The sequence below is a fragment of the Cnephaeus nilssonii genome (assembly GCF_951640355.1).
Source record: "Cnephaeus nilssonii genome assembly, chromosome: 6".
NCBI classification, from domain to species: Eukaryota; Metazoa; Chordata; class Mammalia; order Chiroptera; family Vespertilionidae; genus Cnephaeus; species Cnephaeus nilssonii.
Window position 1 is genome coordinate 40,220,814 of NC_137077.1, and position 17,925 is coordinate 40,238,738.

At 38.9% G+C, this 17,925-nt stretch overlaps 1 protein-coding gene across 2 annotated transcripts in view; it reads left to right on the top strand.

The window, feature by feature from the left end:
* The first annotated feature begins 1,631 nt into the window (after nt 1-1,631).
* LRRK2 (leucine rich repeat kinase 2) overlaps nt 1,632-17,925 on the top strand; it is a 134,443-nt gene continuing 118,149 nt past the window's right edge. For both annotated transcript variants that reach the window (XM_079773719.1, XM_079773720.1), the window contains exons 1-6: nt 1,632-1,891; nt 2,161-2,246; nt 6,900-7,009; nt 9,201-9,289; nt 12,710-12,844; nt 15,218-15,352. In XM_079773719.1, the coding sequence (XP_079629845.1) occupies nt 1,738-1,891; nt 2,161-2,246; nt 6,900-7,009; nt 9,201-9,289; nt 12,710-12,844; nt 15,218-15,352 (709 nt within the window). In that variant the 5' untranslated portion in view covers nt 1,632-1,737. The remainder of the gene's footprint in view (nt 1,892-2,160; nt 2,247-6,899; nt 7,010-9,200; nt 9,290-12,709; nt 12,845-15,217; nt 15,353-17,925) is intronic.

Here is a 17,925-nt window from a genome sequence, read left to right on the forward strand (position 1 = left end):
AATCAGTAGGGTAAGTAATATTGAAAGGACACATGTGTCTGCAATGTCCTTTAAGCAAGGACACCTAAAGATTAAGCATAAGGACTCCAGTATACACCCGGGGGTCTGCATGTGCACAGATTTGTTTGAAAAGTTCAAGGAATAATTAGGGGTGCCGCCTTCAACACTCCCCTAAGTCGAATTTCGATAAACAGGGTATGCCGCCTTCAGCACTTTCCTTTTCTTGGAATGTCCTCCTTACAAACTTTCGAACCAAGTCTTGTGTGCTCCCCAACAACCAATCTTGCTCATTTTGATTAAAGTGGTAGAGTGCAAAGAACCTTCAGGTGGGCTTTAGGAGATCTACCTGGGATTAAGTCATGACCCTCAACTTATCTGTGTGACTCCAAGGATGCTCTTCTATCACCTCTACATCTCCATTGCTTCATTAGTAAAAGAAAGATAAGTAGCTGTCTTATCCATTTCAGTATTGCCATCAGGATGAGGTAACAGAATTGAAAACAAATGTGAAATACTCAGCTTCCCAGTCCAATCCTCTATTTTGTAAATGATCCCCACCCCTCCCCCCCAACCATCTGAAGGCAATAGATGCCTTGTTTAGCCCTGGTCTACAGTGTTTCCTTGTAGGTTTCTCACATTGCTTTCCTACTGTTTTCCTTTTAACTTTAGGGTTGTAGCCGGGCATCCTCATAATGTTGAATACCAAGAGAACAATGTTAATTTAGGTTTGCATCTATCACCTTTTCACTTCAGGTTACCCTGTGTTTCTCTTGTGCCCCAATGATCAGGAATCTCCTGAGTGCAAACTCAAAATTTTAAAAGTTAATTTTAGTGGCGTTTTAGCCAACAGAGCTTCAAATAACTATCAGGATAAACCTTTTTTTTTTTTTTTTAAATTTCTTCCCTTACAAAGGGCTACAGCGACCATAGAAACGTATTTATTCAGATGGCTTGCAAAATTAGTTTTTTTTTTTTTTTTGCAAAAATCTCTCTCCATCCTTGAGGGGAAATTACTCATCTTCCTACAGGGGGAACTCTAAAGAGAATGTTTTCCAAAAAGGGGCCAACTGGGCGGTGTCCTCTTTTCCCAACGCCCAGATTTCTATTCTTAGATCTGGAGATAGGAGGCGGCTTTCATTTTTCCTCTTCCTAATTCCCAGACCAGCGGCGGGGCTGAGGGAGCCCAGGCTGGCGGGGTGGAGCGGGTGGCCGGCCCCAGTGGCAGGCCCCGCACCTCCTCTGGCCGCTGCCCAGGCTCCAGGCCTGGGGACTCGGCGGGCCGGGTCCGCTGAGTCAGTTTCTTGCGCGATTCCGGGCCGCGCTGCGCCCCCGCCACTGGGATTCGGTCCGCCTTGGCCCGCGAGGGGGTCACGGTCAGGGTCACCCAGGCCGGATTCCCCCGCTCAAGCCGTGTCTGCGCGGCTCGCCACGGTTCCGCTGGGCGCCCAGCCTCAGCGAGCCTCTCGCAGGCCACCGAGCTCCGTTTTGGGGCCTGGGTGGGGGAGGAGGAAGCAGGAGGAGGAGGCTCAGGGAGGGCAGGGCGAGCTGGGTGGGGAGTCGCCGCCCTCCGCATAAACAGGCGGGCGTGGGTGGGTGCGCACGGGGCGTGCGGGGCGCTGGGGCTGCGGGCGGTGAGCCGTGCTCGCCCCGGAGCGGTGGCCTGGGAGCAGCGGCCCCGGAGAGGGGAGCCGCCGGCCTCGGCGCAGGGGGGGAGGCCTGCTGGGAGCAGGGTCCATCATGGCCAGTGGCAGCTGTCAGGGGTGCGAGGAGGAGGACGAGGAAACTTTGAAGAAGTTGATAGTCAGGCTGAACAATCTCCAGGAAGGAAAGCAGATAGAGACGCTGGTCCAAATTCTGGAGGATATGCAGGTGTTCACCTACGCTGACCACGGTAATCCTTTGCCGCCGTTCCTTGGTCTCCCGCTCCCTCCCAACCCCCGCTCCTCCTTTGCAAACTTGCTCCCTCCGCTCTTTGCGCAAACCTGGACTCTTGGGAAACCACGAACTCCACTCCTTAGCGCAGAAAGCAGCTGAGGATTCTAGGAAGGGCTTGCGGCGACTCCTTTTGCTTTCTCCCCCCTTGTCAGACTGAAAGGGGGTGCCACTGTGAATGGTGACTTTGCTGTTTTTGTTTTTTGCCCCCACCCCCTTCTTTTCCAGCCGCCAAGTTATTTCAAGGCAAAAATGTCCACGTGCCTCTGTTGATCGTCTTGGACTCCTATGTGAGAGTGGCGTGTGTGCAGCAGGTAAAAGTTTTCATGTCGCCCATTTCCCCTTCTCTTTGGAAATGGATGTTTTCCTGTCAACGCTGCATACCTAGAGCTGTGAGTCATTTCTGAGATTTGGCTTGATAAACCCTGACTGTGATTTTAAGATGGAGAAGGATTTGTCAAATCATTATCAAAAGTTAACGGTGTTAAAGGACTCCCTAACTGTGCTCCCTGACTGTCTTTAAGAAGTAACTTTATACAGTTGACTGACACTGTGGGTGGTGGGGGGAGGTGAATAATAACAGGTTGAGGTTTAGTTCTGCTATTGGCTGAGTTCATCAGCTTTTAAGTAAAAGTTATCCCAACAATCTTTCCAATGTACAGCAGGCTCCAGATGACAGCATTGTGAATAATTTGTGAAAACAGTAATAAAATTAATAATAAATTAATAAAATGAGGTAACTCACAAATTTTCATAGGGTTAAGCTTTTTTAAATTTTCAGACAGATTTCTGTCTTTAGTTGTAGTATATCTTGTAGTATCTAAATAAAGTCATGGTTTATGATTCCTCTATAAGCTCAGATTTGTACGTTTCAACTGTTTTCACATAAAAATGAATGTAGGAGTGAAACTTAGAATGTGCACCATTAGAAAGCCAGAAATTTGCTAGATCTATTATATATATATATATATATATATATATATATATATATATATATATATATTTTAAAGAAGCCCTAAGGAGATAATTAAGGATGATAACCATTCAAAACAAATACCTCCTAACATGTTAACTTCCTTTGTAGATTTAGAGATTTAGAGAACTGAAATCAGTGTTGTCATTTGCATGTAAGGTCCTGAGGTAAAGAGAATTGAACTTTGAACTCTCGGTGCAGTCATAATACCTACTTGTGAGGCTAAACACCTGTAAGAATTATCTGGATCTCTAAATCTCTATCTCTTGCCTATCTCTGTATCCAGCTAGTCTCATCTGGGTGAACATATACCTAGCTTCTTTTATATAAGGACATTTATATCTGGGATAAATGGTTACTTTTGTTTTTCTTCAACTGAAATATTTACCATCTGACTATTGATGTTCAGGCTGCCGCTAATAAACTATGAAAAGATGGAGGCATGATAAAGACACTGTTCTTTTTAGCATCCAGTGTCTGAATTTCGTCCATGAAATATGAGTCATTTTTTAGCTCTGGCCCTTTGAACTTTCCACCCACATCATTCCCTCTTACTTGCCTGTTTTTGGTGTTCAAAAGTCCTTGTCTGGCACCCTCCATTCCTTGAATTCTGTGCGTGGTGGAGCCACCTCTGTTGGGTGCCACGCAGAACCATTGGACCCTGGGTGGCTGGGCTTTGGTCTGCAGGGTCCAGAGGAGGCAGTGCTAGACTTGAGAACCAAGGGGAGCCTGGGACAAACCCACCACCTACTTCTTGATTTTAGCAACTGCCTAAGCAGTGACAGAGCCAGGACTCAAGTCTTCACACACATAATAATATCTTCCCATCAGACAGCCCACTAGCTGTCTGAATTCACAAGCTTTTCATGCAAGTAAAAATCACAGTCATTTGGTGCAAATATTGTGGCCACGCTAGACACAATGACATTATCAATTTTAATTATCATCGGTCTTATCAAAGGACTGCAGAAAGGGGATCTCTCACTGATATTTTAATACACCATTTAAAAGAAAGTGGGTTCTTTTTTCTTCGCACCTTTTTATATTACTTTTGCAATTAATATAGATATCCTTTCATGCTTTGTATGTTGAATTAGCTGGAAGTGCTGAACGAAAAGCTCTTAATGATGAATTAAAGGAGTTCAGGTAAATTACTCTTCATAATAAAATATTAAAATTTGTTTCAAAAATTCATTTAACATGATAGTCCAGATTCTGAATTTTTATTTTCAAGGTCTTCTCATATTTTATTCATGCTCCTTAACAAATTACAATCTTTAGGGAATTGGTCGTTAGGCTAGCTGTCCTAATTACTTTTCTTTTTTTGCCAGTCATCTGATCATTCTCTGAGCTCCTCAATTTTACATTACTTGTCTTTATCCACCCAGTTTCAACCTTTGAGGTAAGGGAGTGAAATTAATGAAGGGGCCTAAAATTTTCTTTAATCCCTTACACTCTTTCCCATTGTGCATTTATTAGATCTTTGAGTTTATAGGCTAATTATAATAAAGTGGAACTACCAATTTGATCTGTATATATAAAAGCCTAAGCAACTGTCCAACCGTTCAACTGGTAGCTATGATGTGCACTGACCACCAGGGGGCAGACTTCGCAGGAGCTGCCGAGCTGTGGTGACTTGGCAGCTGCGGTTCTTGGGTAACCCACTGGGAATCAGGGAGGAGGGAGCCTGATTTCCAGGTGTGTCACCCGAGAACCGCCCTCTCACAATCAAGGACCCCCTCGGGGGATGTCAGAGAGCTGGCTTCAGCCCGATCCCTGCAAGCCATGCCGAGGAACCCCACTGCTGCACAAATCCGTGCACCAAGCCTCTAGTTGTATTATAACTGTATAGGATGGAAATCTTCTCTCTTTGAAAGATAAGCTTTTAATTGAACAGATTAATAGATCACTTGCTACCCATGTTTTAGGGCCAGCAATTCTATTTATTTTATTTATTTTTTAAAAATATATTTTATTTATTTCAGAGAGGAAGGGAGAGGGGGAGAGAAATAGAAACATCAATGATGAATGAGAATCATTGACCGGCTGTCTCCTGCATGCCCCCTACTGGGGATCGAGCCTTCAAACTGGGCATGTGTCCTTAACCAGAATTGAACCCTGGACCCTTCAGTCTGCAGGCTGATGTTCTATCCACTGAGCCGAACCAGCTAAGGCCCACAATTCTATTTAATCATAGCAGCCTAGTTGCCTCAATCTTTTTGCAAAGCAATTTCTGATGCTGCTGCTTCACCTACCAAAACAAAACAGGTTTTCTCCTTGAGAAAGCCATGCAGCTACAGAAATGAATATAGCATCCTATGTGATTAATGATTTATTTTCCACCGGAAGCTGTTTCAAATGTTATTTTCTTAAATACTTGGGGAAAAAGTCTGAATGTATTTTATGAAAGCATAAAAATAGCCTGTTTCTATGACAGCTGCATTGTCAATGTCTGTTCAGCTTATATGGAGGTGGGTGTCTTACTTAAGTATAGGAAAAATAGCTGTCAGAAATTGCTGCCTTTTCGAGTAATTTGAAAGTATGTAAAAGGAATTAATGATGGAGTAAAGTAATTCATGCTTAATCCAGAAAAGATCCAGAAATGATATGGTAAAGAGATCTTTTGTAATTATTTTTATCTTGTGAAATACCCCTTATTCCTGTAAACAAGAATGTTGTGCCATTATTCCTTATTAGATGCACAGAAATGTCTCATCCTTGTCATTCAACTCTCTGCATCCCTCAATTCCACTTATGCATCCAGTCTGAGAATGAAGATATATTTAAAAAGTATGGATGGATCTGGAGAGCACTATGCTCAGTGAAATAAGCCAGTCAGAGAAAGACAAGTGCCATTATTTGATTTCACTCATATGTGGAATCTAATGAATAAAATTAACAAGCAAAATAGAGACTGACTCATAGATAGAGAGCAGGCCAACAGCTGTCGGAGGGGTGGGGGTTAAGGAGCTGGAGGAGTGGAGGGAATGAGCAAAAAAGAAAAAAGAGAAAAAAAACGCATGGACACAGACAACAGTGTAGTGATTGCCGGGAGTCGGGGCTTGGGGCAGGTGGAGGAGTGTGTAAGGGGGATAAATGGTGATGGATACAGACCTGGCTTGGGGTGGTGAACACACACATACAGTGTATAGATGATGTGCTGTAGAATTGTGCACGTGAAACCTGTATTATTTTGTTAACCAGTGTCACCTGAATACATTCAATAAAAAGGAAAACAACCCCCCCTCCCCCCCAAAAAATGCATCGGTAAGGTAGTATTTCATTTGGAAATATGAAAGAGCCTAGGGACACTTTTGATGTCTAGACATCATCAGCTCATTTTTAGGTGTTCTAAAGAAATCTAGAGGGTTCCCTGGACAGATTCTACCTCCTCTCTATCTTATATTGTCTTTCTCTTTTTGTCTGGAACAGATGTTATATTGTCATCAGACAATGCTGCTGCTTTCCTAGGTCCATTACCGGGGATGCAGTTTTTCCTGATAACTCACACTTTGCCATAAAAATCTTCGACTTCCCCTAATCCTCCATTCCAAGCCACTTCATTTTTTCCCTATTATTTAAATCCTAAATATTTAGAAGAAATTCTGTCAGGTAGATATGACTTAAATAATACTGAGGCCTGAGTATAGCCTTTCTTGAACTTCATAATCTTGCTTTGCCCTTGAGAACATTTTTTTTTTGTGTTTTACTCTTTTTAATATTTAGACAACAGGCACGTCTATTTCCTTTATCCTTCAGAAAGAAGTTGTAATATTTTTTGTGTGACCTTCTGGTATGATTTTTGGAACAAGATGTATTGTAAGTACATCACTTGCTTTTCTTAGGAAGCATGTTAGATTATCATTTTGTTTAAAAATAACTATTGAAAAGTAACCTAGTCACCTGTCCTAAGAATGAAGGTATTCACGTTTGACTGAAAATGTTCCATTAGCATGTTTTAAAAAATGTGAATATTTGGCTTTCTTGCTTTCAGGTGGGTTGGTCACTGCTATGCAAATTAATAGAAATCTGTCCAGATACAATGCAAAGCTTAACGGGACCCCAGGATATTGGATATGATTGGGATGTCCTTGGTGTTCACCAGTAAGTATGACAGATGTGTCAAAAAACTGCATTAAATATTTCTCTATACATATGACTACTCTTTTCTTGATACGTTATATTTGTAATCTAAGTCAATCTAGTAAAATTATTTAAAATACAAGGACATTTTTTTCTTGAATCAATGATTTACTCTTTTGGGGGTTAATCCTTACCTGAGGATATTTTTCCCATTGATTTTTTTTTTCTTAGAGAGAGTGGAAAGGAGGAAGGGAGGGAGGGAGAGAGACATGGATGTGAGAGGGACACATTGATTGGTTGCCTCCCATCCATGCCCCAATGGGGACTGGGGATTGAACCTGCAACCCAGGTATGTGCCCTTGACCAGGAATTGAATCCGAGATCCTTCAGTGGGGCTGATACTCTAACCACTGGGAACACTGGCCAGGGCATCAATGATTTACATTTATAGAGAGCTTTCAGCTTAGAAGTATATTATCTAATTGAATAAGAAAACTAATATTTGAGGTAAAATGTCAGGCATTATTATTTTAAGTTGTAGATTTTTGATGACTACTTATGAATTCAAACCTAGAGACTTTTTTTTTACTTTTAAATTATAGAACTGATACAAACCACTAGTTTTTAAAAAAAGGGAAATAAAAAGTTAGATGTTTGAACAGTAATTTAGAAGTTTATGCTTTACTATCTTTAAGAAGTACATTTATGTATGTTCATACATATATATTTAATGAGCTTAAACCACAGCTTTCAAAATGAAAAGAAGAAATTACCTTTCAGCACATCTGCAGCCTATCTTGATAGCTGTTTTACCGGCTATGTTACTGCAGTTTGCATCATAATTACTTTGTAGATGAACCACTTATTTAGCCATAATTAGTTAAGAAAAAATGTTCCAAAGGAAAATCTGTTTCTAGGAAAATTCTTTTTCGATAACTTTGTTTTGTGACATTTAAAAACTATGTCTGGTCATTAACTTTTGTGTTCTTTGTTCTTAATGGGACTTTCCTTTAGCACAGAGAAGTGAATACATATTGTTCCCAATGATATTTTGCTTGTGAAAAAATGTAACATATGCAAAAGGAAATTTACATCTTTGGGTTGTTTATTGGGATCAGCTATAGCTGCAAATTTAGACAAATAAGAACTATTTGTTCACTCATTTATTCAGTCACTCATTCACTCGTTTGATCATTCATTCATTTACCCTTCATTCATCAATTGTTTATTACATGCCTTCTTTAGGCAAGAAGAAGTGTGAAGAAGATAGACACTGCTCTCTACAGTGGAGCATATTAGATTATTCCCAGCAAAAGTTTATTGTAAAACATTTCTCCCTATATTCAAGGATCCCCGTCCTCCTCCTCCCGCACAAAGGCTTACAGCATTGAGCAAGAAATCCCTTGGATGGTGAAGTTCTGAATAGAGGGAATGGTGTAGGGAGAGGTAGGGGTAGCGTGGATAGGAGGAGAATCCACAGTGTTGAAGGATGGGGTCACTCACCTCCTCACCTCACCAACTGGAGACCATGTAACAGGTTTCTTGGATCTAAATGAAGCTATGGATGCTACCTAACAATGGAAAGCCAAGCAACACTGGGTCGGAATAGACTAAAGATTGCATATTTTAGAATTCATAACTCAGAGACATAAATTTAATAAATACTGATTGAGTACTACTCATATCCTAGGTTCACTTTCTATTGTAAAATATTATCAATTTCTTTTTCAAAACTAGAACTTTTAAATTATAGACCTAATATAAACCACTAGTTTTTGTGAATATTAATAATTTAGATATTCAAATGATTCTTAATTTATATACACAAACTAATATATTTATAACATCTCTCTATATTTTAAGACATCAATATGCATTACATGTATATCATAAGTTTATATCATATAAAAATGGGCTTGATCTCTTGATGCATATAAATCTTCATATTTTAGATATAGAAAATCATTAATAATTAAATTTGAATATTTTGAGGAAGAAGTTATAACTTCTATATTGAGACTCAGAATGATTCCCTGTTGAATTGTCATAAGCCTTGCTCAGGTTTATAGGAAGAAAAAAATACATGAATTTCAATATAGGGAATGAAATACAATGAGATGAATAAAATATAGGTGACTAAAAACAATAGCTAAAAAAAGCAAACACCTGGATATTATATTTCATGAATCTCAATTTCTCTTTTTAATTACAGACTGATTATTAAAATGCTTACAGTTCATAATGCCAGTATAAACCTGTCAATGGTTGGACTGAAGGCCTTAGATCTCCTTCTAACTTCAGGTAATATATACACATATATTTTTAATGTTGACTCATTTAACTAATATTTTAAACCATTTGCTGTGTTTTAATGTCTTAAAGTATAATAACATAATATAATGTAGATATTGATGATCCCCAAATTTTTTGTTTTCATTTTTCTTTCCTTATCTCTTTTCTCTAACCTTTTCTATCAATTCCCACATAATATCTTGGCTTTAAATATTACCTATATAGAACTACACCCCAATTTATATATTTAGCCTTAGCTTGACTCTTAAAATCTGGTCCCACATCTCATATTCCCATTAGCTTGTTGTCCAAACAGATCCTTGTCATTATTATATCTTTCTTCATTATATCTTTAATATATTTTATATAATATAATATGATCTATAATTATAAAAGCATAATATGCTAATTAGACCAGACATCCTTCTGGATGACCTTCCGGATGAAGCCAGGGATGCAAGGGAAGCCCGGATCCTGGGTGCCTGCTGGCGGCCAGAGGGAAGCCAAGGTCCCAGGTGCCAGAGGGAAGCCAAGGTCCTGGGTGTCAGAGAGAAGCCAGTGTTGGCAGCCAGGGGAAGGAAGGCCTACTCTTGCATGAATTTCATGCATTGGGCCTAGGATATAATATAATATAATATAATATAATATAATATAATATAATATAATATAATATATAATATAATATAATATAAATAATAATATAATATAAATAATAATATAATATATTTTTAGGATATGACATAATAGTAATATTTAAAAAATATATAGCATTACTTCTTGAGTGCTTGATAGATGCCACGCTTCACTTATAAAATACTTCACATGCCTTTAAAAACATAATCCTCAGAACATCTCTGGAGATAGGTACTTTATCTCAGTTTCCTAGGAATGGAACACTGAAGCACAGAGAGGTGGCCTCATCCCATAAGTAACAGAACTAGGGTGTGGTTCCACGTGTCAGGTTCTTTCCCTGAGGAAACTTCTGTATGGATCAGAAAACAAAGATTCTTGATATTTTGAAATAGTTGTGCTCATTGCTGCGATGGACGCCTGCTCTGATAGAAGGTTCTGAGAAGAAAGGCTGCGTACAGGAAAGCAAATCAGGAAGGGGTAGGGAGGCATTTCCTTCCAGTGGTGGAGGCTGCTTTAGGTCAAGAGAACAGCTGGGGCAGAGTTGAGAGGTCTGTGAGAACAGCACCATAGGGGCTGGACCTGTGGGTGGGGCTCCCTTAGTCATGAGGACCCAAAAGGAGAGAGAGAAAGGAACAAAGAAGGTAAAGATCAGAGAGCGAGAGGAAAGGCCAGAATGTACTCACCACTTCACCACAACCTTTTATTAAAATGTGTAATGGAACCTTCTAACGAATCTCAGCCATGATTTACTTTAAACTCATCCTTGGGATCTTTTTTTTTTTCTTTTTTTGAGGGGAGAGGGATCATTCTCTTTTGGCAATGAACAGGAAGCTGCTGAGGGTTTATGAATTTAAAAAAATCTACCAACACTGGACTATATAGCAGTGTGCCGACAGTTAGGAAATTTACCATGTGTTTTGAAAAGACTAGTCAATTTAATTTCTTCCACATAACTTTCATAATTTTGCCCTGCTAGGCAAGTTTTTAATGTATTTTAAAGTTTATTCCATATACTTATTAAAGGTTAATTTCTGAATCATTTTTATTGTTTGGCTTATTAGTTAGTTGATTTAATAGTTACTGGGCACTTCCTTTGTGCTGAAGAACTGCAAGAGAGATAAGGCAGAATTCCTACAACATAGAAATATTGGACAGCTCAGCACCACTGTCCAGTATTACATTTTGAAATGAAGGAAATGTTGAATATCTGTACTTTGTCATATCATGGCTAGTAGCCATACGTGATAGCTGTTGAACATCTAGAATGTGAGAAACTGAATTTTAATTTTATTTAATTTTAAATTTAGAGTTGAAAAAGCTAGATGTGCTTAGTGCATACCGAACGGACAGCACAGGCAGAGACATCAAGGGTATTTAAATAAACAATTTCAATTTATTAAGAAAAGTACTACAACATGGATATGAAGAAAACCAGCCTAGGAATACAGAGAAGAGAGCAGCTAAACTCATTTCTAGAAGTTAAGACCATGGACAGGCACAAGTTTAATCCAGCCTTGCCTCTTATTAGTTGCTGGACCTTGGAAAAAGTCACTCGGCTGATTTACCTCTCAAGATTCTTCAGTTTTCTTATCTCTCAAATGGGGATTGCCCCTACCGTGTGGGGCTGTGGTGGGTTTACACGTGGTAGCAGGAAGTGCTTCAACTGTATCTAACATGCTATGTACTATACAGGGTTTACTACTACTACCACCACTTTCATTCCAGGACTACTGTTTTTATTGACAGAATAGGTATTGTTGGTGTTATTTCTTGAATTATGGTAGGAGCATGTTGGTGGTGGGAAAGGGCAAGGAGCTAGTGCAAGTGCAGAGAGATATAAAAGAAAATGTTTAGTGATCAGTAAGGAGTTTAGCATGTTTGGAGTCAGCAATGTATGGAGAGACATGGGGCTTATGAAATAAAGCAGCCAGTTTGTGAAGAGTCTTGTTTATCAGACTGGAGGGTGTGACAAGGCCTTTGACAGTTTCAGCAAGAGGTTTACTGAATACCCTCCCTTTGATAAGGTAAGATAGTTATTTAAAGGGCCACTATGCATGAAATAATTGAATTATTAGTTCCTGGTTCTGTAGGTTTATACTTGAAGCTCTATATGTCTATTTCTATTTCTGTTTCAAAACATCGCATGACATAAGGAGAAGTACCAGGGGATATTAAGATCTTATTCAGTAGAAAGTATTAGAAATATCATTCAAGGAATAAATTAAGTAGAAATTTGGGCCAAGCCCAGCAATTAAGCAATTGTGTTTGCATTCCAGGCAAGGGATGATGAGGTCGTGAACACAATAAGCATGGAGGGGCCTAGATCATAAGGAATTTTTAAGATAGTTAGGAGATAGATTCAAAGGACTTGGTAATGAGTTGATTCTTTGGTTGGGCAGAGAGTGTGAAGGGAATGTGAAGAAGGAAGATGACCTGGTGGTTTCTCTCTTGGGTAACTATTGGGTGATGGTATCATTGATGATGATGGGGAACAGGAGCAGCCTATGTTTGGGATATTCGAATAGTGTTGTCTAAGAGGCAGATAGAAATATGTTTTAGGAATTGAAGGCAAGATGTCTTGGCTACAGGTATTGATTAGGAATGGCATAGTAAAGTGTACTAGAAATTGATTTATTTAGAAAGATGGTAGAGCTTGGTAGGTCTAACATCTGGGGTAATTTCGTGGTTTATCAAAAATAAAAAGCCCACAAACCATTTGTAGTCCTCATGTTAAAATGAACACATTAAATGTTAAAGCAGCTGTTTACTTGGGACATATTGTTCTCTTCATTCTAGGTAAAATCACTTTGCTGATATTGGATGAAGAAAGCGATATTTTCTTATTAATTTTTGATGCCATGAAAAAGTTTTCAGCCAATGACGAGGTCCAGAAACTTGGATGCAAAGCTTTACATGTGCTATTTGAGAGAGGTATTTTAAAATGTCAAATTCTTTATTTTTATATTTATATAAGAAATTTATACAAGAAAAAGGTGTATAATAGGAAAAGTAGAATATAATTATGATACCAAGAAAATATGTAAAATATAATTATGATACCAAGAAGATATATACTATTTATTAAGAAGTAGGAGTTGTCAGTCTTGGATAAGTAATGGGGTTCATTCAGAAATATTGCTTGCTTTTGTGGAATGAATTTTATTCATGGGTTATAAATTATATAATCATAGTACACTTCTATTTCTTAACAAGACATAAGGTTCACTTTGCAAATGTGTAGGTGTTAAGAAAGAAAAAATAAAACTGAAGACAAGCATAGGTTAAATTTGGGTTTATGACGTTGAGTCATCACCAGAGATTTTAGAAATTGGTATCAGCTCTGCATTACAGATTCAGGAGGTTTACAAAGTGCCCCTTAGGAAAAAGTCCAATATGTTTCTTATCAGATGGCACTGAGATTGATAACAGAGATTATCATGTAATTTAGAGTTGGTCCTTTCACTGGCTGGATGGGGAAATAGATCAGGTGAAATGAGCAACCTGCCTGAGGGCACACAGCTAGCTGCCACCATTGCAGTTCAATTTACCACTATATTTTGAGAGCAGCGTTTGCATCATTATGAGAGCTGACTGTGCTGGGAGTTTAGGATGAGAATAATTTATGTGAGCCCCGTGTCCTTATCAGTTTACCACTCTAGTGTCTGGCAGCTCCAGGAATAGGATAGATCACCTTATACTGTTGAATTCCATCTCATTCCGGAAGGACTTTAAATAGCGTATAGATATTTATATACACTAGAGAAAAAAATGATGTGGAAATGGGTGAAGGGAAAATGATATGAAAATGATAGGTTAAATTTACTACCTACCTCAGGTCCTGTGCATTTGCAAAGTATTGGACCAGAAATTTGGCTCTTTGCTTCCTCTCTGGCAAAGAAAAGAGGTAAACATCACTGGTTACAAATTTACTTGAGATGAAACCCATTTATGAGGACAGGCAATGGGTCTCATGAGAGACCCGAGAAATCCTCTCAAAAGTTTCCTTGGATGAGATGATAAAGTACACACAATATGCAAGGGATACAAAATGTGTTTCAGTGAAAGACACTCTGTCAAGAGTCAGAACAGCATGGGCCTGCGAGATGATCATGCTTGGGGAGAAGCATTTGCTGTGAGTAATGAATGGAAGAACTGCATGTCTTTTGGGTTATCTTCTATAAATGTTTTATCTTGCAACGAGGCTCTTGCTAAGAATTGGGAAAAGTACAGTCTGAGGTTTCATTGTCTTATAGGGCCTGCAATCTTCTGTGTTGGGGGAATATTCTTCTTCATGGAGGAAGGGCTAACATTACGCTCTCACCAGCATGTGGGACCCATCCATGACATACAGAGAAGCACCAGGGAATGTCAAGATCTTGTTCAGTAGAAAGTTCGGCAGTGCTGACAGTATTATGGTGGTCAATGTAGAGTAGGAAAGTTGCTAAATTTTCCAAGGAGTATCTCCAGGACTTAGTGGCACCTGGAAAGTTACTTTTCACAATTTGAAAGTATGCTGTGGAAGCTGCTCCACAAAATGAAAGGTTCATGATACTTCTGACTTATTAGAAGAACCTAATTTCACATTATATTATATGGGTTATTGGTAAAAAGTTGAAAGACAAAGAGTAATACTGATCATGAAGAGTGCTGCATTTTCTAACATTTTTGTCAGTGCTTTGCTCAGTCTGGATAAATCAGATTTTTGTACATGTGTTTGAAGTTCCCACCCAATAAAGCAACTCTAAATGGAACTCATTGGCCTGATCAAGAGACTTTCATTATGAAAATTAATGATAATTTTTGATCGCTGATGAAATCAAGACCATTAAGACAGAGTGTTTGAAAGTCTAGTTACTTGTCATTTGCTGAAGTTCATTCCTCTTGAACTGGTAGATTTAGCTGAGCTAGATTTAACTGTCCTTCAACAGTTACAGTTAACCACTCCCTTTTCAGTATTGTGGTATGTTTACTTCCCATAGGTTATCTTTATTAGTCATTGGTCAGGATTCTCCCAAATCTCCCAAATGAAACTGTAAATAATTTTGTTTTTTCTGAGAACTGATGACTAACACTTCTACATTTCAAATTACAGAGAAACTAATATAGGTCAAAACAAAATTATTTTAATCTCATAGCTCTTTCCCCACTATAAAATGTAGGAAGGGCTTTTTGTTGATATATATAAACGTATATCTATTGTATTTATTGTGTCTCATACAATTATCATGAATATTATATTTTTGAGTAATTAAAAATTTCATGCCATTTTTAAGCTTTTTCAATATTTTGCCTTTCATTTTTCAGTTTCAGAGGAGCAACTGACTGAATTTGTTGAGAATAAAGATTATATGACATTGCTAACTGCGTTAAAAAACTTTAAAGATGAGGAGGAAATTGTGCTTTATGTATTGTGCTGTTTACATTCCCTAGCAAGTCCTTGTAAGTAGCCTATATACATCATTTCTTTTTTTGTGTGTAAACAATTATAATATATCTCCTTCATGAGTGTGTTTTAAAAATATTTTTATTATATAGAAACTTATGGATATTGAACCCATTCATTTATTTATGCATTTCATTGGTTTTTATTTATTGATATTGTACTGGAGCTGGCTTTGGGTTTGATATAGGGAAAACTGTAATAGAAAATATAAATATATTTCTTGCCTTTTTGGAGCCTATAGTACTATGGGAGATATAGGTAAGTACATACGTGACGGCAATGAATTATAAGACAAGAGTTGGCCGAAGTACCTCGGATTAGGAGAACAAACAGGGCATGAGGCATGATCTCTCAACAGAGACTTGAATGATGAGAAGAGCTTTTTTTTGTGTGTAGGGAGGTGTGAGGGGAAGTGGAAGTGTAGGCAAAGAGGGAGGGGGCCTGATAAGTGTAAAGATGCTGGAGCAAGAGAGAGCACAGTGCATTTAAGAAGATAAAAGTAGCTCAGTAAACTGTGTTTCAGAGTGTGTATGTGTGTGCATGCATGTGTGTGCATGAGTGTGTGTGTGTGTATGCACAGGCACAGCCTCGAGTGTCTGCTTGTGTATCATTTAATGGAGGTGGTGGCAGGGCTTGAAAAGAGTCAGTGGATGAGAATAGAGACATAAAAAGATCTTAAAGGACCCAAACAGCCACAGGAAGGAGTTTAAACTGTTGTGATCTTGTTTAGCATTTTTTGATGTTTTGAAATCACAAAAAAGTACAGATAAAACATTAATTTGCCATGGATGCTACCAGTGATTGTCAATGGGCTCAGATAATGCTTCAGATTCTATTACTTTTGTAAGTGCATGAGCATTTTGTATTTCAGGTATTACCTGAGAGGGTTTATCCAGGACATACAAATGCATTTATGTAGTAACTAGAGGCCCAGTGCATGAAATTTGTGCACGGGGGTTGGGGGAGGGGTCCCCTCAGCCCAGCCTGCACCCTCTTCAATCCAGGACCCCTCAGGGGATGTCCGACTGCCGGTTTAGGCCTGATCCCTAAACCGGCAGTTGGATATCTCTCTCACAATCCAGGATTGCTGGCTCCTAACTGCTCACCTGCCTGCCTGCCTGATCATCCCTTACTGCCCCCCTTCAGTTCCCCCTCCCCCCCCGCTGTCCTGGTCGCCCCACGCAGCCTGCTGTTCAGTTGTTTGGTTGTCCCTTGTTAACCCCCCTTCCAGCCTGGTCGCCCCATGCAGCCTGCTGTTCAGTCGTTTGGTAGTCCCTCACTAACCCCCCTGCCAGCCTTGTCGCCCCATGCAGCCTGTGTTCAGTTGTCCATCTGGTTGTTTCAGTTGTGATGGCCCCTGACTTTTTATATATTAGGATACTTTCATCTTCACAGGAGTGAAATTGTGGGGATTAAATGGGTTAAATGATGTGAAAAATGCAGACTAGTCCCTGTTACATAATGTGTTATAAAAACACTGACCATATTATTACCTAATTTGTATTTCATATATATGGTATTTTACATAAATATGCACGCATGGTTTCAGACATGAAAATCTGCAGGTGTGAGACTTCAGTAAAAACCCAGGTCCCTTGTGAAAGGAAGCCCTTTCTTTGTGATGGTTACAAAATCCATCATTTTCTTATCCATAGGAAATTCAACACTTGGAAGTGGATGAGGCTGAGCAATAATAGATAACAGACATACTTTTAGATTTCTCTGAGTCATCCACTGTCAACAAACTGAATATACTCTTCATTTTAATTTTCCTTGGCTATATTTATACATTTATTTATTTACTGGAGGCCTGATGCATGAAATTTGTACAAGAGTAGACCTTCCTTCCCCTGGCTGCTGGCACTGACTTCCCTCTGGCACCCAGGACCCAGGCTTCCCTTGCAGCCCCAGCTTCAACCGGAAGGTTGTCTGGAAGGACATCTGGTCTAATTAGCATATTATGCTTTTATTATTATAGATTTGAGGCTGGCTGCTTTTGAAATTCAGTGTTTCCCACCCACATCTGCCATAACCCCAGGGAAAATGTGTGGATTCATAATGTAAAGGTCAAAGAAAGTAGCAAATTTAAAAAGTCAGTGCTTTAAACACTGATGGTACTCGGAAGACATTTACCATTGAGTCATAGAGAAAATCATGTCTGCTCTTCTGAGTAAATACAGAAAATTGTTTTTAAGAGGCCATTTTTCTTTCATTTTAACATGTTTTTCTATACTTAATATTTTTAGTACAACTTAAACATAAAATATATGTTTTAGGAAAATGGTTAGTTTGGCTACGCTGAAAAAGAAACAAAAATATTTTGCAAGCATCTTTTTTTTGGTTTGTTTTAATAATAGTCAACATTTCATTCAGACATACAGTTTTCTCCATAGATGTTCTGCTCACCCACTCCCTCTCTCTGGTTATTAATTGCCTTTCCCAGAGGATTCTTTCCTTCCTTTCTGGTTCACCAGTGTTTGTCCCTTAGTCATACATTTTAGTATGCTGCCTCTCCTCCCCGTCCCCCATCCTTTTCATCATCTATCTTGCGGCCTTCAGAAAGCTTGAT